At 49.8% G+C, this 21,279-nt stretch overlaps 1 protein-coding gene across 2 annotated transcripts in view; it reads right to left on the bottom strand.

Annotated features, from left to right (window-relative positions):
• Window positions 1–1,323: 1,323 nt before the first annotated feature.
• ADAMTS17 (ADAM metallopeptidase with thrombospondin type 1 motif 17) overlaps window positions 1,324–21,279 on the bottom strand; it is a 344,744-nt gene continuing 324,788 nt past the window's right edge. For both annotated transcript variants that reach the window (XM_035024022.1, XM_035024023.1), the window contains exons 22-23: window positions 6,313–6,490; window positions 1,324–5,153 (exon numbers count right to left, since the gene is read on the bottom strand). In XM_035024022.1, coding sequence (XP_034879913.1) covers window positions 4,984–5,153; window positions 6,313–6,490 — 348 coding nt within the window. In that variant the 3' untranslated portion in view covers window positions 1,324–4,983. The remainder of the gene's footprint in view (window positions 5,154–6,312; window positions 6,491–21,279) is intronic.

Genomic DNA, 21,279 nt, shown 5'->3' with positions numbered 1-21,279 from the left:
AGGGCTTTGACCCTGACCATGATGTTGAAATGGGATGCAGCTCTAAGGAAAGAGTGAGTGTATTCTGCATGTGGGGGTATGCGAATCTTCCTCCAAATGGCTAAACATTTCTCATCTCACCTGCTCTTCTAGAGCCTTGCCACTCTTCCCAGCAAGAGATGGACTCTTCATCCCGTCCCCGTGGACTTATGTGAGCCTTTGTGACTGCCGTAACTATTAGAGGATGGTGGACGTGACACCGTGTAACTTTTGAGTTGTCGCATGAAGTGACACAGCTTCATGAGAGTCATGCTCTCTCTCAGAGTGCTGCCCACTGCAACCCTGCCATTGTGCTTCAGGTTGCCACACAGCCCCTCGGAGAGGTCACGTGTAGGTGTTCTGGCTGAAAGTCCCAGCTGAGGTTCTTAGGACCAGCATTGTTTGCCAGATAAGCAAGCATGGGAGCCTTCTGATAATCCCAGCCTCTACTTGGGCTTTGAACTGCCCCAGCTAATGTCACATGGAGCAGAGGTGGGCCGTCCCCACCAAGTGTCAGATTTGGGATAACTCTGAAGGGCCATCCCAGTCCCAGAGCTTCCCACAGGGTTGCCTGTGCACACGGAGAGGTCATGTATGAACATGGAGGTCAAGAGAGAGGTCAGGGTCAAAGGTGTTAATTGGGGAGATACCAGAACATGCTTGGTTTTCAAAGTCTCAGGTCTGGGTGACATGACCTATGGAGAAAGTATTTAGAGAGATAGGGGTTAGGGCTGAACCCTGGGGCATTCCTTCGCCTACAGCTGGCTGAGAAAGGAGAGCTAGGAAGGAGCTGAAGGAGGAGACAAGTCAGGAGACAGTGGTCCAGAAGCTTCGAGAAGAGGATGTCCCAAAGGATAGGGGATGCTGAGGACAAGATACAACGGAGCATCTGAGGGTCCGGTGACACAAGAATACTGTGTTAATGTAGGACAGGGGCACGAGCCAGTGGAGTGGTCTGGAGAGTTCATGGAAGTTCCAACCCCAACCCTTCTTTCCTGTGTCCAGAGGCCAATCAAATCCACAAAGGAGGTCCTGACCTTTCCCTTCTTGGAGTTCCTGCAGCTCTCGCTCATTCTCTATTGTCCGGGGCTCCAGGCTTGTCTGCTCAGTGGGGCTTTGGGCTTCTGAGCTGGTCTTTTGTTGTGTTATCATCAGTTCCAGGGAGTGCTTGGTTCCTACTAGAAACCCACTCAACACTCGCTGAGCGAGAGCTTGTCAATTTCACCACCAAACAAGTTGCTGAGGGCCACCCAGGAATCGTAGCTGCTCCTGGAGAAACAACATACCATCGGGGCTGTTGGAAGTTCCAGAGTGATCAGAGCTCTCAGAGAAAGGAGGAGAAGATACCAACAGATCTCGGAGGTAGGCGGCTGATGATTAATGAGAATTAACACGAGCAACAGCCTTGTGTTTCCTGGCAACTGGGGGTGCCGTGGGCACTTTGCTGTCTGTTAAACAAATGGTCTTTACTTCAGGGAATTTCTGGGGGCTGCTCCAACATTCAAAGGAGGCGCTCTCTGTCGAATGGAGCTCCGAGTGCTTGGCTGGGGAGCTCTTTCTCCTTGATGCCAGAAGGAGATGAACCGCCTCCCCCCACCCAGGAGAAGGAGCAGTGACATCCCTGCTCCTCGTCAAGCCCAGACAGGGTCCCACAGTGTGGTACCCTTGCCGTGTCCTCAGCCTGGGAGGACTGCAGGGCCGGGGCTCCGCCTCACCCCTGCACAAGGAGGGAAGCTGAATGGACCGTCAGCAGGGTGGGGGAGGAGGGGGCTAAAGGTGGCAAAGCAAGGTTGTAGGGAGCAGGTGCCCGTTCTGGCATGCCCAGGGCCCAGTCTGCGGGGGCCCCGCACCAGGGGTCACTGTACCCCCACGGAGGGGCATGGGCATCTCTGCGAGCGAGGTAACTGCCGCTCTGTGTCAGAGAGACTTACGGCACGGCCGTCAGGCCTTCTTGTCCCCACCCAGGGCTTTGCACCCACACTGGGGTGAGGCCCGGGACGGGATGATTTGTTAGTGCTTGCTCGGGGAGGCCAGCCACCCGCCAGAACTGCATTTACCAGCGACCTCTGACACCGTCCACAGCTGTGGTCGGGACGCCGTTCCAGGCGAGCTACGGGACCACATGCCGAAGGACAGGCCTCCCTCTGTCAGCGCTCGAGGACTGGTTTTTGTCTTTTACTTCACAGACAGCTTAAAATTGTTATGGAAAAACATTTTATTAAAACATGTTCGACTCACTTCCAATGAAATGATTAATTTTTCATTTACAGTGGTGTCCAATGTTTGTCTTCTGTTCTTTTTTTTTCTTTCAAAACCAGCACCAAAAAGTAAAACAACAATACCACGGGTACAGTACGTAATGTAAGTTAACTAATGGAAAATATATACACTGGACTCTGAAATGAAGAAAAGAGAGCAAAGCAATGATATTGCTGCCGAGGATCTTTCCCTGTGTTCTGATAATATCAAGCCATGGTCAAGTGAGAGGGTTTCATTTGTACCCACAAAAGTAGCACCATAAGGTCGTAAGACTCTGCATTTAGTAACACAATCGTGCAATCAAAAAGGTACAGTACTTGAGTGACAGTACAGGGTAGTGTTAATAAAGAAACGTCACTGTTGCGATCACAGGGTTTCAATGTCTTCTGTACAAGAGCGTCAGGCTGGCTTCGCTGACATTGGTCATTGCTTGTGCCATAAACAGAAGGCGGGCTGGGGGATTTCAGAGCAACAGTGCTCTGGCATGAGCTAAAAGAGGTCAAGAAAGACAGCGACGGTGGGGGAACCAACGGGGTGTTGAATAAGAACCAAATCAGTTATCTGCCTTTTGAAGGTGTGAGGCCCTTGCCAGATGCATCCAGTGGATACAGTCAAGGGACCCAGTGGGGGGTAATTCAGAGGCACCAGGGAAAGGGCTCGCCTCTGGGCTTGCCCAGCTTGGGTACGAGGGTGCGCATGAGCAAACAAGGCTGCCCTGGCTTCCTTAGCTGGCCATCCTGGCTCTGCTCCTCAGTGTCTGAGGTTGCCATCTTTCTGATGTTTTGTGGTGAAGCTGAGCCTGCTGGGGGCTGGGGGGAACACGGAACCCTAGCTCCCCAAGAATTTGAGTGTTTTGTGGAATGGGGTTTGTGGGATTCTGTTGGTGGCCAAGCCTGAGCTGGGGAGGATAGCATTTTGCTCAGGCTCCGGTGCAACCATTGGGGGTTGGGGGGGGGTTACGCTGCAGGGTGGATCACTCCATCCTGGCATTCTTTCAGTCTTTTACACACAGCACTCAAGCAGGTTTCTTGATACTTCTCGTTGATTCGAGTGGAACCGCACACATTTCTTGTCATCCCTACCACTTCTCTGTCTCTGGAATATGAAAAATCATACACTGAAACAGCCTTAAGCTAGCCCTAAAGTTGTGACATCATCAAAAACAAAAGCAGATACATGAACACAGCACCAATAAATCAGGAAGTCCTTGGAGCTGACCCCAGGGAGATCGACATACATGAGGCCCCCTGGCCGCAATCAGAGAGGCAAAGGCGGGGGGTTTATCACGGTAAAGTCCTTGAACGTAAGCACCATCAAACACCCACCAAGTCGCTGAGCGAAACAGGCCTCCTGGCATCTAGAGTCTCTCCCTCCCAGCTCCCAAAGTGGGCAGGGTCCCACCGTCTTCTGTACTCTTGTCGTTTGTCCAGGCTTCTGGAGAGGGCGCGGCTCTGTTTTGAGGGGCTGCTGGAGGGAAAGACTTTCTTCATGCTTTTCTGAGAGTCATCCTTGCCTTACTAAGAAGATGGGTCAAGGACAACGCGTGACAGTGATGGGTCCCGCAAGGTCTGGGCTATGGGAAGGCGGGGTGGTTGTGCAGTGATCCTGGCCGGGGGGCCCTCCTCCACGGATCCTGGCACACCAGGCTGAGTGGCTTCTGGAGGAAATCAGTCCCGGGCCAGGGCGAAGTAGCCAGAGGTTCTAGAAAGAATCAACTTTAGGTAGATGGCCAAGGTCAACGGGAAGCAAAGCTTTACGAAGTACTGCCTGGAGTAGAGGCCCCCAGAAGGTAGAGGGGCCCTACACCCCGGATGAAGCTGTCCTGAGCTCACCTTTATGCCAGGAACCAGTCCCATCCCCCAAATTAACATACATCCCATTTCATAGCACCTTGAAGAAAGACTTTCTGTTTCCTGATGCGGTGGACAGTAGAGTATAGAAATTAAATGCCTCCCCAAACCCAGACACCTCCAGAATATTCTCCCCAACACAGGTGGTATGCAGAACTACGTGGCCTTGGCATCCTTGGCTGATAGAGATTCAAACTGTCAGGGACAAGACTTCCAAGATGAGGCCCACGATCTAGAGAACATGTTTTCAGAGATGCGCCGGGAGGCAAAGTGCTGACTCTTGTGTGGTCAAGAAGGGCTCCGGCAGCCTGGTCCTCTCAGGAGAAGCCATTAGCAGAGGCTTGCTGACATCTGTCCTTCCTTCCAGGGTGCCGCCGGCTTTCAGAATAAAGCCTGTTTTAATGTAAAATGTCTCCTTTGGGGGATAATCCCCCCATGGCACGTCAAGCACCGGGAATTCAAACGTCAAAAGAAAGCCAAGACAGAAGTGCTCAATGACGTCTCTTTCTTTCGACAACGGTCTGTCAGAGGTGTTCCCTTTGAGGTACACGGAACCTTAGAAATGACAATAATTTTGTGACTCATGCCTATTTTTTCCTTACTGTAGAAAGCCATCCAGTGGCTGTTAACAATATATTAAGTACAAAAGCGCTAACAGCAAACGTCAAGTCCACGCTCAGGTTCTAAACGGCTGGATTCTTGGGACAGCCTTGTGGGTGAGTGGCGGTGTGCTCTGGGGGCAGGGGGGGTCCCGGCCGCAGGACTGGTGTGCTCTCGGGTGGGCAGGCTTTCAGCTAGCCATGTCATCGGGATGCAGACCACGCGCTGGAGCGCCGGGGGACCGCTGGGCCCCGTGTCATGAGCTGGGCAAGGGTGGTGGTGGCTGGCGCATCTTGTTGGCATAGAAGTCCCTGCACGTCTGACAGCAGCGTTGGTACCACCGCATGTCCTGGCAGAGGTTCTTTTCTCGGATGACCCGGCAATACACCGTCCACTGGTCCCGTGTGCATTTGTAGGTCAGAGCGGCTAAGGGGATGGTGGGGAGAGAGAGAGCCCAGGGGTTACGGATGGCATGGGGACATCCTGATGCATGCACAGAGAGGGCTTGCGGGCTGACCCACTCTGGGGCTGCCCTCGCTCGCATGCTGGAGCCTTGCACGGACTCGAGGAAATATGCCCCCTGCCAGGGCCACGTGATGTCGCCTTTTTCTGCAGGGGACGCACTCCTGTGTCTAACCTGACCACCTGGCAGAGCATGGCGGTCTGGCTGCTTCCTCGGGGCAAGGGCACTGCGCACCCTACTTCTCAGCTAAGCAGCACCCACTGGTACTTTTTGGCGAAGGACGCCACCACCGCTGGCATTTATAAGAGAGGATGACATGGGGCAGTGGGCCTCAAAGGGCCCATCGAAGCAGAAGCTCACAGCGCAAGCAAGTGGCCTAAATCTCCTTCAGGGTCATCCTGCGGAGAGAAGGTCCTGCCGGAGGGAGGTCTCTGGAGCATCCCAAGGAGGTTTGTGCATGCAGAGCTTGCGAGTGCCCCTCTGCAAGCTCAAAGACCACCCCCCCTCCAAGTAAAACAACTTAGAAGCCCCCTTTGTGTGGGTTGCATTCCAGCATTAGGGAAGGGGGCTCTGGGGAGGAAAATATTCCTTAGGGATTTCTATTTGGAAAAGCAGAGACTGTTAAAAGGAACCATGAAATTCGTGTTAAATGTTCCTCTTCTCCCTCCCATGCCACTGAATTCAAGACTCCAACCTATCACCACCTCTTTCTTCTCGAGCATCAGCTTAAGGAACATCACCAAGGTTTCGTGAATGACACCCCAGCTCCTTCATTTCTGGAAGAACGCCCCTCCCCTTGCACTCCTCATGCACGGGAGCCCCAAAACCTTAACGGGGAGCCATCCGCCTGTGTTCCTCACTGTTGGCAGAGTGCCTAGCTGGGCGCTCTGGGTGTTGTCTGAGGTCGCCGCTCGCAGAGGTCTTTTTCATGACAAAGAATGAAATCCCATCTCTGAAACCTCTGACATTCTACAGAGCTGACAAGCGTTGGCCTCTCCGGGTTTTGGATAAGCCCCAAGGTGGGGGTGGGGGGCGCCTTCTGGCTTCTAGAACCACTACCACCAGGGGGGACTCACTGGCTGGGGGCGGCAGCGCCCTCCCCAGCCGCCTGGGGCCACTCACCGAGGCGAGGGGAGGTGATGGTGTTCACGTTGATCTTGTCATTGCAGACCTCCTGGTGGCACTGTCTGTAGGCTGCAGGCTTCAAGAGGGCGGGGCACTCGTTGCCATGGCGCCCGGTGACCTTGTGCATGCACTGCACCACGCGGGACTGAAGGCCCTTCCCACAGGTCGAGGAGCACTGCCGGAGACAGGGACGGTCTGAGCTGGGGCCTAACCTGGGCCGAGCGGCCGTGACCATGGCTCCGCGAAGCAGCCGCCCCCGCGCCTGGCCCCCGCCTGTCATTCCCAGGTGCTTGGAGTAATGCGGGACGAGCGGGCTTGGCTGCACACCAGCTGCCTGACGGAGGCCTGTTTCAAGAATGTTCTTTGTCTCCCCAAATCCACATGTTGAAGCCTTAGCTCCCAAAGGGATGGGTTTTTTTGGGGGGGGGGGCACTTTGGGAGGTAATTAGGCTTAGATGAGGTCATAAGGGCAGAGCCTCCATGATGGGATTAGTGTCCTTATAAAAAGAGGAAGAGAGACCAGAGCCCTTCTTCCACCGCGTGAGGACACAGTGAGAAGGCAGCCTTCTGCGAGCTAGGAAGTGGGCCCTCGCCAAGAACCAAATCGGCCAGTACCTTGACCTTGGACTTCCCAGCCTCCAGAACCGGGACAAATAAATGTATGTTGTTTAAGCCCCCGCCCTCCCGCCCCGCCCCAGTCTATGGTATTTCATCTCAGCAGCCCAAGCTAAGACACAAGACAGTTGCTGAAATATTAAGTTACGAGGCTTGCATGTCACTTCCCACCCTCTCTACCCCTGTTCCAAGCAGAAAGCTGGGCTTCCAAATTCTTGAGCTGGCGCACAGGGTGGCTTGGTGGCTGGGCATGATGACCTCAGGCGTCTCCCCAGTGCTCTGTGCTACGTGAGGCTCTGGAGTCTTCCCCTGGCCTTGGTTATAGAGGGGAGCTCAGTCATGGGCGGGGTTGAATTTCCCGCAAGGCTGGAGAGTTGGGGCCCAGAATTAAGTGGGAGAAAAGGAAGTGCAACCTTTCTTGCATCATGGAGTCATGGAGTCACATATTATTTGTGGCTCACGGTTTTAACTCAGACACCAAGGCCCGAGTTGCTGGCACCTCCAGCCCTTGTAGACTTGGGTTTGCCAAGACCAGCCCAGCGTAACTCAGCAGACATCCCACTGAGTGTACTTGGTAGGACTTCCCCATGCAGTTCCTGCCTTCCTCCTGTCCCTCTCTGCACCCTTTTAAAGTATTCCACTGGGGAACCTGCCCGTTCCTCAGCTCCTCCGCCCTGATCCTGCTCTCCAAGCTCCTGGGCCCTTGCTTGCTCTCCCAGGAGCCCCAGGAACTGTCTTTCCAATAGGCTGGGCTCTTCCAGCCGGAAAGTCAGGTCCACAGGTGTACTCTCTCCATCTGGGATCCTCTAGCACCCACACCACCCATGATTTACGGGGTTCTGAGAGCATTCTGCAAAACTTTAATAAAGCAAAGGCCTCAGGTGCCACGGCCCAGCTGGAGTTCATGCCGGCACCTGGGGGTAAAGAGAGGGGCGCAGGGCCTGTCCTCTGAATGCCACATGGGGTGGCGATGCCAGGTGCCGTCTGGATCATGTGCCTCCCTTCCACCTGGAGGGCATCAAGGAGGGAGCTGGGCTCTGTTGCGGGGGATTACCTGATGAGTTTTTAAAAACCGCAATGTCCCAGGCCAATCGATCAGTATCCTTAGAAGGGGCACCCAGAGCTGAGAACCTCTGATTTGTCCAGAACTTCTGCTCAGTGTCCTGTGTAGAGTATAATGAGCTCTCTTTTCTTACAGTGAACTGGTGAGGATTCATATGCAAAAATGTATAATTAAGCCAGAACGGACATCCACCTACCGCCCTGCTGAGTTTATACACCGGTGACAGGTACGCTCGAATATGAGGGGGAGACGTATTTCGCTCAAAATGATTCTTGGAAAAGAGTAAATTGCCTTATACTTAAGTGAGAACAAAACCTGTCACAGTTCGGGGCAGGGATAAGGGGTGCCTTTAATTACTTGTAGCAAGATCACTTGGGGATTAAGGAAAAAAAAAAAGGAAGCAAAGAAATCTATCTCCTGGAGGCATGACTTCATAATCACAAATGAGGGAGGACGATCTAAGAAATGTTTAAAAATCACTTAAAAGCAAGCTGGTGAGGGGTTATACAAAGAGACTGGGAGTCCACACCAACAGAATGAAAGAAGGAAAAGGCTAAGGATCCTAACATAGTACAGAATCCCGCGAATGCAGAGCAGAGTCAGGCCAATGCAGAGCAAAGTCATGCAGACACAGCGCTAAGTGATGCCCCAGCTTGTGAGGGACAATCCAGTGACAGCAGCGCATACAGATTCCAAAAGAGGTGGCACCTCTGTGAACTCAGCAGTGACAGGTTATATCTGGGAGGCAGATGACTCTGAAGGCAGAGCGAGTGATCATGAAGACAGACCCGGCAAGTGTTTGGTTGCACCTTACTAAACTGCCCGTATTCACTCGTTTTTCACGCCGCACACCCAGCAGCTTCATCGGGTCTGACTTTATAATATGCTACAGAAAGAAGACAGCAATATTTCTAAGTTAAAATAGAAATATAAACCTTTAAATAGGAATGTGTAGCTACCCGAATGAATTTTGTATTTTAGGTAGGCATTTGACTCGTCCACCTCTACCATTAAAGACTCTTATATGTAAGTTGGTTGTAAAATTAAAAATAAACAAATAAAACCTGCTTCCTGGGAAAATGGGATTACCATGTACTTGGGACCCAGTATCTGTGCCTATTTGGCGCTAAACTGCGGATGTAGGGAAAAGAGATACCTATATGCATGCTGATCTAGAGGCAACATCAACATCCCTTTTCTCATCAGATCTTGACTCGGACCATGGGCCCTGGGGCCACCTGCTGCAGGAGACACGTCCATACATGTTTTCATACTCCGTCTTGGAGAGGGGGTCCTTCCAGGGCAGGACAGACGGTGGCTGGGGCCCCAGGACACTGCACCGGCGAGTGGAGAAGGCTCCTGAAGCTATGCCTGTCTCGCTCCCATGGCACCCCATGACCACACAAGGTACCCAAGGCCCTGGCGGCTGGGCAGTCAGCCCGGCTGAGTCACTTCCTGACCAGGAACATCAGGAAGGGTTTCGATGTCTTTTGCAGGTGTTATTATTATGTATGTAAAAATCAGGGCAAGAACTCAATCCTGTGGGTCTATTCAAACCAAATGCAAAACTGACAAGGTCTCTGCCTGAAAGTGATCAATGACCATTGTAAAACTCAGGTGTCTGGGGTTGCCCTTGAAAAATGATTTCCCCTCTGAAAGTTCTTAGTCTTGTTTCACAGGCTCTAAGGCCGGTGGGGGAGGGGGATCAGGTGTGGGGGAAGGGAGAGCATTCACGACACGCCTGTGTATACAGATGGTGTGTTTGCTTATCCCGTGGGCTCGCTTGTAAGGTTCCACAATAGCGTGGAACATTCCACAACAGTCCTGAGGCTGCTGGCCACTGAGCTCAGTGGGGGTCAGTGTCTGGGCCAAGGTCACAGAGTTAGTAAGTGGCAGAGGAGGGACAGGACCCCAGCTGCCCCGTTTCATGGACCAAATTCCATCTTCCTGTATGAATTATGGCTTCACTAGCTGCACTGCAGACTCTATGCGAGCCAGGAAACAAAAAACTAGCTTACTGCCCAGGTCCTCCATTTGATTCATTATCTTTCCTAGCACAGCGTCACCGGCTTTTAATTTTCCAGCCCGGAGAAAACTGCTCCATGAGATCATGGAATGACCTCCAGAGTTCCTGCACAGAGACCAAAGTGTCTGTTCTCATGGCTCTCCTGCACCTCCATGAGGCAGGGCAGGGCCAGGTGACAGGCTGGGAGGCGACCCTAAGTGGGGGCACCTAGGGACCCTGCGGACCCTGCCCCTCATAGGGATTTGTCTTTCACATTAGGCTTTGCTAAATTTTTGCTGGCATCCTAGGGACTCTGTTCACACAGCTGTGAGCTGTGAAAGGCTCGTAGTCGTTTAGAAGAACTTTTGAGACCCTTGGGGTGTCTGAGCGAGCCAGCCCCACAGAGGCCGCTTCATTGCGTCAGGTGTTAGAAGACAAACAGTAACCAAGTGGCATGTACAGAAACTTTCACTTCAGTCCAAGCCTGCCCCTGGCCTAACATCCACGGGTAACCACACTCTCCATAGCTGGAGTCAGATTGGGGATAGAGCAGCATGGGCAGGACAGACCTGTCAGCATACTCCATCCCTCCTTACTGGCTGTGTGACCTTGGGCAGGTTACTTAACCTATCTGAGCCCCAGTTTCTTCATCTGTGGCTTGAGGATAATAAAACGTGCCTTGTAGAATGATTGCGATGATTAGAAAAGCTTGGAACAGGTGACCAGCAGCGAGTGAGCCCTCTGCAAGTGCTACTGTTATTATTAACAGTTAGTGCTTGGACAAGAGCAGAGAGCGGACGGGGGAGTCCTTGGAGCCCAGGAGAAGGCACTGAGCCGCTTGGCCTGCCGGCCATGCCCCGACACCAGGCCTCCGCAGGCAAGTGTGGCTGTCTGCCTTTCCCTGGCTCCAGGCTGGCAGCTCAGCCAGATAACCTCCAGGAGCACCATTAGAAGCTGACTTGACCCTGAGGACGAACGTGATTCCAGACAGGTCCGAGGGGTTGCTTTTGAACAGCATCCGCTTGTAACTTGAGCTGGCTGCATTTGAGATAACAGGGGCGCAGACCAGGAATTCCATCTCCCCTCGCTCGGCCTCAGCTTTAATTAAACAGCGAGGAGGCCACAGTGTCTCCTGCTAGCATAGGATTAGCCCCAAGCATTGCTGTGAAGCCATTCTGGGGCTTTTAAAAATCCCAGCAAACAGATACGTAAAAAACAACTCTTTTCACTGTGGGGTATTTTTTTTCAGGTCGCTCATTACATTAACATTTAACGTGGCTCCCTGAGACTCGGGAAACAAAGAAATGAAGCAGTAATAAATCCAGGCGGAAAGCTCCCTGCCAGACGACCCGAAGTGAGGGCAGCCCCTCACGCCCCCTCCCCAGCAAGTGCTGGGCCCTGGGCTTACGTCATTCTCGTTAGTCCTCAGTAATCGTCCGGCTAACCGCGGCCGTGACCAGGGCGGCGCTCAGAACACAGTAGGTGCTCAATAAACATGCACCGACTGCATGAAAGGCATCCACATGGGCACAGCACTGCCTTTCAGAGAGGAGGAATGGGAGCCCCAGAGCGTCCATACAGCTCCTCCCCAGTGAGAGCTCCAGCCCCCTCCTACCACCCCGCCCTCCTCCGGGGCCACAGGGCTCCCCAGCAGGGAGGAACCAGGTCTCTGTCACCCCGTGGGGGCCCCCCCTCATGACACGCTCCTCTGCGGCGAGGCCTTCCTTCTCTTCACTTCTCCCAGCTGTAAAATCATGACTACAAATAACACCAGATCCCAAAGGGGTGTTTTGAGAATTAGCTAAAGGAGGTCGTAAAAACCTCAGGAAGAGGGAAATGCTGCAGGAAGGCTTGATACTTGCTTGAGCCCCGGGTTCCGACGGAGGCGGGGGCGGCCGGGCTTCCTCCCCGGGCTCTGGGGTGAGCCGGAGACCTGGCAAGCGGGGAGCCCTCACGGCCCTTTGTTAGCGCCCCCCACCCCCAGTCTCCTGCTCTGAGGGGCCAGCCGGCCCCGGGGCAGGTTTGGCTCGCAGAGCCTGAGGCGGGGCTGGGGGAAGGGCAGACCCTCATGCTAACTCCACTTTCTGCTGGTGTCTGAAAGGCACTTGGCTGGTAAAATGTCAAATGCTCTTCAAAAGCATTTTTGACAGATTTCCCCCCCAGACTTGGCATGAGCCGTGCAACCGTCGGAAGCTGTTGAAACCTGAAATAGCAGGTTTTAAACAGTAATGAAAATCCCCACTGTCTTTGCTCCAGCCTTGAAACTGGAAATGTTTTCTCAGACACACACACACACACACACACACACACACACACACACACAGATTTTGGCCGGGGCCCTATAGCCAGGGAGCCTGAAGGGCAAGGTGACCCCTGACAGCCTGCAAGGGCTGGTGATCCCAAGAGCTTTTGATCATGCTGTGTGAGCCTGGAACAGAGGACCCCGCAGGGCCACTGTCACTATCTGTCCTTGGGCAAGAGCCGTGATCACTCTGGTAGCTTAGCTCTCCCAGCCTGTCAGTGACTGTGTGAAAGACCCTCCACTCCTGCTGGAGGAGGCAGGCCCAGGCACCCAGCAAATGCTACAGCCTGTCTCCTGCCTCCTACGTATGCTGTCACCATGTGCAGGCACCGGTGAATATGAGCCATATTCAGAGCTATTCTAAGACGATTCTGATGAGAGACAGCAGAGCAGGGACGTGGACCTGTGTCCTCCTGACCATGTGCCCTGCTCAGGGGTCACTGATGGAGCATGTGTTCCTTAGGGGCAACAGCTTCTCTGATTCAATGGCGAGATCCAGGTAGTGGCTAAAACCCAGGCTGCCTTGCAGGGGAGCCACCCCTCTCTCTGATCCCTCGCTCCACACAAAGTCAGCTGGTTTGACAAAGGTTACGGGGTGAATGGAGGGGCAGCAGGGAAACCGAGGGGGCAAAGGCATCTGCCATTAGACGATTTATCTCACTTCCATGCAGGCACCTGTCCTGGAAATTTCTGGGGGCTCTTCTGCTCTAGAGCAAGCTCATTTCTCTCAATTGAGCAGATATGAGCTCTAGACCTTTCTCTGGAACTCTATGACCTGGTGGCAGGCTCTGTTCACCCACGCAAAGTGCTCACACCAAGGGGGGTAATCTGCCCTCTCTCCCTTCTGCCCCTGCTCTGAAAAGCACTGAAATGTGATGACTCTCCTTTTCCTGGCTGCTTACATTCCTAAGAGTAATACTGAATGGAGAACGGGCCCTCTGTCTTCATGCAGAGTGCTGGCTGCCTGCGTAGTATGTTTCACAAAGTCCAGAAAAGGGCCCTGATATCCCTGGTGCCTCACACACCTCCTCTTTGATGTCCAAGTTTCTTTTTAATAAGGACTCAACTTTTCATTTCACAAATGAGGGTAGACAACAGGCAGGACCTCAGGGAGAGACAACAGATTGACACTAAAGTGTGAATGACTGATACAAAGCCCTTTTGGGAGCAGGTTGTGATGGCGGGGGCGGGGATGGTGGTGGAGAGAGAGCAGGTAGATACCTGACTTTCTGACAAGCATATGCCTGTGATGGTTAGAGCTGCGGGCATCTTAGAGTTCAGCTCCTTCCTGTTTCAAGTTTGGAATCTAAGCCTCTGGCATTATTATGCACCTGAAAGAAAGGTGGATTAAGAGTCAGAAGGCAGGTACCAGACTCTTAGCCCTGCTGTTTTCTAGTTGTGTGACCTTGGGGGAAAAAAGCCACATCACCACTCTGAGCCAGTTTCCTCATCTGTAAAACGGGGATGGGACCAAATGAGATGATACGAGTGAATATGCTTTGTCAATTCTAAAGCACTAGTGGATGTCAGGGGCTGTTGTCACTGAGCCCAAAAGAAATAGCATCACCCTCCACCAGCAACCCCATCCACAGCTTCCCCAGACAGAGGATGCCTGGGTCCCACAGCACTGTGTTCACACTGGCCCAGGGGGACTCAGTGTGGCCTAAGGTGGTTGGCTCCTTGTCGGTCCATACCTAGGCTGGGTCACTGTCCACTCTCTGTTCACTCCCGTGCCCAGGACAGATCTGGCACATTCTCTCCTGAGAAAAGGAGCACAGGAAGTGCTGCTTGAATCACAGAGACTTGGTTGCAGACCCCCAGCTTGAAGGCAGGCCAGCCTTGCAGAGTGGGGTGCGGGGTCAGGCCCCACCAAAGAAAGTAGGTGCAGGCTTTGGAAGTGGTATGGGCTGAAACACTTTCTGTAGCAAACCCCTCTCATTCCTTGCTAAGGCCATGTTGCTGAAAGCCCCATCTCCCTGCCCAGAGCGCAGGAAGGCATCTACCAGCTGTCTGGGGACAGCACGGTATAGAACAGAGGCTCTTACATGCTTATTTCTTCCTCTGACCTCCCAAGGCCTCTGGGAGGTGCTGTGACTTCCACATGACAGCCTGGGGCTCGGGTGTGAGGGGCACACCTGGGGCCTGACTGAGGCCTAGGAGTCAGACCAGCTCCCTTCCACGGGACCTCCACTGGCACCAGGAAGTCAATGGTCACTTTGATCCTTTCAGTGAAAGGGAACACCATACTCTTAACACAGAGAGCCAATGGTTTTCTCTAAAAACACCATCCATTAGAGTCCCTCCAGAATAATTTGTTTCTAATTAGAAACATCCCATCAGCTCAGTCGTGATTAATGCCTCTGGTCTTGAAACTGAAACTTCTCAACTTTTGATCAAAAGTCATGCTATTCTAGAAAGAAATGTGATTTCCTCCTTTCCCATTTTAAGTGACATCTCCCTGCCCCCCCGGGTTGAATACCCAGCATTTAGCGGGTGGAAACAATGATTTGCACAGATCTGGAAATAGCGGATATCCCAGGAGGGCAGGTCATTTTTCAAACATGGCAGAGAGCAATAATGCCCTCAGCAGGAATGGGAATGTGAGGTCTGCCCTGCGCGCAGGTCCCTGGTTGGGGTTCAGCCATTTGCTGAGGCTGGGGGAGGGGCCCTGCCTCCCCACAGTCCTGGGTGCTGTTCTCAGGAACCCTCACCCACTACAGGAGAAGATGGGTGCCAGCCCCTTCCCAAGGGATGACGGCTCCTTCTTGCTTCGGTGAGTGCAGGACAGCACCTGCGCCATCTCCTTGGACCAGTGTCCGTCACCTCCCTGGAGACACGCTTATCTTTCTTAACAGCACCTTGGGGACAAGTAATAGGAGATTGCTTGGAGGTAAAATGTCAAAGCTTCCAGATACACTGAGGCTCTGACAGCCCTTGGACTTTTATTGACTTTCCTTCTGGGCAGCTTGCTCGAAGCCTTCAAAGTCTGGCATGTGAGCGGTTTGGAGGCTGGTTACAGGAGAGGGTTTAAAAGTGCACCAACGGGGGGTGGGGGGGGGGAGGGCGGAGCAAGATGGCGGAGGAGTAGGAGACCTGGATTTCGTCTGGTCTCAGGAATTCAGCTGGTTAGGGATCAAACCATTCTGAACACCTACAAACCCAACAGGAGATCAAAGAAAGGAATAGCAACAACTCTGAACAGAAAAGCGACCACTTTCTGGAAGGTAGGACGTGCGGAGAAGTGAATCCGAGACGATATTCGGGAGGATAGACGGCGGGGCAGGGGCCTCTGTCAGTCGCTTCTGGCAAGTGATAGAGCTGCGTGTGGAGCACAAAATCGGAACTTTTAGAAGTTGGCTCCGCTGAGGGAGGTCGCTCCGGTGGCTAAGCAGGGGGTGGAACCCTCGTGGGACAGCATGGTCTCAGGACCCTCGGGGTCACAGAAACACCGGGGGTGCCTGAGTGTGGCAGAGCTCCCAGGTATCGGAGCGGGGAAGCCGGCTGCAGAGGCGGAGCCCAGGCGCGGGCTCTCAGCTTGGGGTGGCCATAAACCGTGATCCGAGGCACAGTCGGGCCCCTGCTCCTCCAGCAGGGACCCAACAAGCGGCAGATCCGGGGAGACTCACCTTCCTCCCCCGGGAGGAGCAGCGCGGGAGCGCACCGCAGGGATCTGCTGGGTTTGGAGACTCCACCCGGGGTCGGGTGCCAGAGATAGAAACGCTCGGTCACAGGCCAGGTGAGCACGCAGTGCGGCTGGAGATGGGGGAGATGGGAGTGACTGATGGCTTTTCTCTGGGGGTGCACTGAGGAGCGGGGCCCCAAGTTCTCGGCTCCTCCGGGGCGGAGATTGGGAGGCCACCATTTTCACTCTTGTCCTCCAAAGCTGTACAGAAAGCTTGCAGGGAACAAAAGCTCCAGAGAGCAAACCCGAGCGGATTACTTAGCCCAGACGGGGCAAGGGTGGGGCAATTCCGCCTCTGGCAAAGACATGTGGAAACCATGGCAACAGGCCCCTCCCCCAGAAGATCAGCAATAACAGCCAGCCAAGACCAAGTTTACCGATCAATGAGAATGGCAGAACTCCAGCGCTAGGGGAATACTGCACATAGAATCCATGGCTTTTTTACCATGGTTCTTTAGTCTTTCAAAGTTAATTTTCTTTTTTAATTTATCTTTTTCCCTTTTTCAACCAAAAAGCATTTTTACTTTTCATTTCTAGAGTCATATTCTATCCCTTCATAGTAGTTACCCTTATTTTTGGCATATATATATAAGTTGTTCTCTCTTTAAAATTTTGAGATAGTTTCTTCTAACAGATCAAAATATACCCTAAATCTCTAGTGTATGGCTTTGTTCTACTCTCCTGTCTGATCACATTCTCTGCCTTTTTTTTTTTCATTTATTTTTAAATCCTCTTCTTTCTTTTTTCAAACAACTTATCAATTCCTTTTATAAAATTTTTTTATAATTTTCATCTTTACAGTCATATTCCATCCCTTCATCATATCAACCCTTATTTTTGTACATATATAAGTTTTTCTTTCTTTAAAATTTTGGGACGTACTTTCTTCTAACAGACCAAAATACACCCAAAATCTAGTGTGTGGCACTGATCTATGCACCAGCCTGATTATATTTGATCATATTCTGGTTTTTTTTGTTTTGTTCTGTTTTTGTTTGTTTTTATTTTTTTCTTTTTTTCTTTCTTTCTCTTTCTTTTCCCCTAGCTTCAGGTCTTTTCTGATTTGTTTAGAGTATATTTTCTGGGGATTTTGTTACCCTGTTAGCATTTTGTTCTCTCATTCACCTATTCTCCTCTGGACAAAATGACAAGATGGAAAAAAATCACCTCAACAAAAAGAACAAGAGGTAGTACCAACTGCCAGGGACCTACTCAATATGGACATTAGTACGATGTCAGATCTAGAGTTCAGAATCATCACTTTAAAGATACTAGCTGGGCTTGAAAAAAACATGGAACTTATTAGAGAAACCCTTTCTGGAGAACTAAAAGAACTAAAATCTAACCAAGTCGAAATCAAAAAGGCTATTAATGAGGTGCAATCAAAAATGGGGGCACTCACTGCTAGGATAAATGAGGCAGGAGAGAGAATCAGTGATATAGAAGACCAAATGATGGAAAATAAAGAAGCTGAGAAAAAGAGAGATAAACAACTACTGGATCACGAGGGCAGAATTCGAGAGATAAGTGATACCATAAGATGAAACAACATTAGAATAATTGGGATCCCAGAAGAAGAAGAAAGAGAGAGAGGGGCAGAAGGTATATTGGAGCAAATTAGAGCAGAGAACTTACCTAATTTGGGGAAGGAAACAGGCATCAAAATCCAGGAGGCACAGAGAACCCCTCTCAAAATCAATAAAAATAGGTCAACACCCCGACATCTAATAGTAAAACTTATGAGTCTCAGAGACAAAGAGAAAATCCTGAAAGCAGCTCGGGAGAAGAGATCTGTAACCTACAATGGTAGAAACATTAGATTGGCAACAGACCTATCCACAGAGACCTGGCAGGCCAGAAAGGACTGGCATGATATATTCAGAGCACTAAACGAGAAAAATATGCAGTGAAGAATACTATATCCAGCTAGGCTCTCATTGAAAATAGAAGGAGAGATAAAAAGCTTCCAGGACAAACAAAAACCAAAGGAATTTGCAAACATGAAACCAGCCCTACAAGAAATATTGAAAGGGGTCCTCTAAGCAAAGACAGAGCCTAAAAGCAACATAGACCAGAAAGGAACACAGACAATATACAATAACAGTCACCTTCAGGCAATACAATGGCACTAAATTCCTATCTTTCAATAGTTACCCTGAATATAAATGGGCTAAATGCCCCAATCAAAAGACACAGGCTATCAGATTGGATTAAAAAACAAGACCCATCGATATGCTGTCTGCAAGAGACTCATTTTAGACCCAAAGACACCCACAGATTGAAAGTGAGGGGGTGGAAAACCATTTACCATGCTAATGGACACCAAAAGAAAGCTGGGGTGGCAATCCTTATATCAGACAAATTAGATTTTAAACTAAAGACTGTAATAAGAGATGAGGAAGGACACTATATCCTACTTAAAGGGTCTATCCAACAAGATCTAACAATTGTAAATATCTATGTCCCTATCATGGGAGCGGCCAATTATATAAGCCAATTAATAACGAAAGCAAAGAAACACATCGACAACAATACAATAATAGTGGGGGACTTTAACACCCCCCTCACTGAAATGGACAGATCATCTAAGCAAAAGATCAACAAGGAAATAAAGACTTTAAATGACACACTGGACCAAATGGACTTCATAGACATATTCAGAACATTCCATCCCAAAGCAACGGAATACACATTCTTCTCTAGTGCCCATGGAACATTCTCCAGAAGAGATCACATCCTAGGTCACAAATCAGGTCTCAACCGGTACCAAAAGACTGGGATCATTCCCTGCCTATTTTCGGACCACAATGCTTTGAAACTAGAACTCAATCACAAGAGGAAAATTGGAAAGAACTCAAATACATGGAGGCTAAAGAATATCCTACTAACGAATGAATGGGTTAACCAGGAAATTAAAGAAGAATTAAAAAAATCCTTGGAAACCAATGAAAATGAAAACACAACTGTTCAAAATCTTCGGGCTGCAGCAAAGGCAGTCCTAAGAGGAAAGTATATAGCAATACAAGTCTTTCTCAAGAAACAAGAAAGGTCTCAAATACACAACCTAACCCTACACCTAAAGGAGTTGGAGAAAGAACAGCAAATAAAGCCTAAACCCAGCAGGAGAAGAGAAATCATAAAGATCAGAGCAGAAATCAATGAAATAGAAACCAAGAGAACAGTAGAACACTTCAACGAAACTAGGAGCTGGTTCTTTGAAAGAATTAACAAGATTGATAAACCCCTGGCCAGATTTATCAAAAAGAAAAGAGAAATGACCCAAATCAACAAAATCGTGAATGAAAGAGGAGAGATCACAACCAACACCAAGGAAATACAAACAATTATAAGAACATATTATGAGCAACTGTATGCCAGCATATTAGATAAACTGGAAGAAATGGATGCATTCCTAGAGATGTATCAACTACCAAAACTGAACCAGGAAGAAATAGAAAACCTGAACAGACCTATGACCACTAAGGAAATTGAAGCAGTCATCAAAAATCTCCCAAGAAACAAAAGTCCAGGGCCAGATGGCTTGCCAGGGGAATTCCACCAAACTTTTAAAGAAGAATTAATACCTATTCTTCTGAAACTGTTCCAAAAAATAGATGGAAGGAAAACTTCCAAACTCATTTTATGAGGCCACCATTACCTTGATCTCCAAACCAGACAAAGACCCCATCAGAAAGGAGAATTACAGACCAATATCCGTGATGAACATGGATGCAAAAATTCTCACCAAAACACTAGCCAATAGGATCCAACAGTACATTAAAAGGATTATTCACCACGACCCAGTGGGATTTATCCCTGGGCTGCAAAGTTGGTTCAATATCCGCAAATCAATCAACGTGATACAATACCTTAACAAAAGAAAGAACAAGAATCATATGATCCTCTCAATAGATGCAGAAAAAACATTTGACAAAGTACAGCATCCTTTCTTGATCAAAACTCTTCAGAGTATAGGGATAGAGGGTACATACTTCAATATCCTAAAAGCCATCTATGAAAAACCTACAGCGAATATCATTCTCAATGGGGAAAAACTGAGAGCTTTCCCCCTAAGGTCGGGAACGTGTCAGGGATGTCCACTATCACTGCTGCTGTTCAATATAGTATTAGAAGTCCTAGCCACAGCAATCAGACAACAAAAAGAAATCAAAGGCATCCAAATCGGCAAAGAAGAAGTCAAACTCACTCTTTGCAGATGATTTGATACTTTATGTGGAAAACCCAAAAGACTCCACCCCAAAACTGCTAGAACTCATACAGGAATTCAGTAAAGTGGCAGGATATAAAGTCAATGCACAGAAATCAGTGGCATTCCTATACACCAACAACAAGACAGAAGAAAGAGAAATTAAGGAGTCAATCCCATTTACAATTGCACCCAAAACCATAAGATACCGAGGAATAAATCTAACCAAAGAGGTAAAGAATCTGTACTCAGAAAACTATAAAATACTCATGAAAGAAATTGAGGAAGACACAAAGAAATGGAAAAACGTTCCATGCTCATGGATTGGAATAACAAATATTGTGAAGATGTCAATGCTACCTAGAGCAATCTACACATTCAATGCAATCCCCATCAAAGTACCATCCACTTTTTTCAAAGAAATGGAACAAATAATCGTAAAATTTGTATGGAACCAGAAAAGACCCCGAATTGCCAGAGGAATGCTGAAAAAGAAATGCAAAGCTGGCAGCATCACAATTCCGGACTTCCAGCTCTATTACAAAGCTGTCATCATCAAGACAGCATGGTACTGGCACAAAAACAGACACATAGATCAATGGAACAGAATAGAGAGCCCAGAAATGGACCCTCAACTCTATGGTCAACTCATCTTTGACAAAGCAGGAAAGAATGTCCAATGGAAAAAAGACAGTCTCTTCAACAAATGGTGTTGGGAAAACTGGACAGCCACATGCAGAAGAATGAAACTGGACCATTTCCTTACACCACACACAAAAATAGACTCCAAATGGTTGAAAGACCTAAATGTGAGGCAGGAGTCCACCAAAATCCTAAAGAACACAGGCAGCAATCTCTTCGACCTCAGCCTCAGCAACTTCTTCCTAGAAACATCACCAAAGGCAAGGGAAGCAAGGACAAAAATGAACTATTGGGACTTCATCAAGATAAAAAGCTTTTGCACAGCAAAAGAAACAGTCCACAAAACCAAAGACAACTGACAGAATGGGAGAAGGTATTTGCAAATGACATATCAGATAAAGGGCTAGTATCCAAAATCTATAAAGAACTTATCAAACTCAACACCCAA

This window comes from Mirounga leonina, unplaced genomic scaffold (genome assembly GCF_011800145.1).
Source record: "Mirounga leonina isolate KUSES-001 unplaced genomic scaffold, KU_Mleo_1.0 Mir_178, whole genome shotgun sequence".
Taxonomy (NCBI): Eukaryota; Metazoa; Chordata; class Mammalia; order Carnivora; family Phocidae; genus Mirounga; species Mirounga leonina.
Note: the sequence above shows the minus strand (reverse complement) of the source record. Positions and strands in the feature narration are given on the sequence as shown.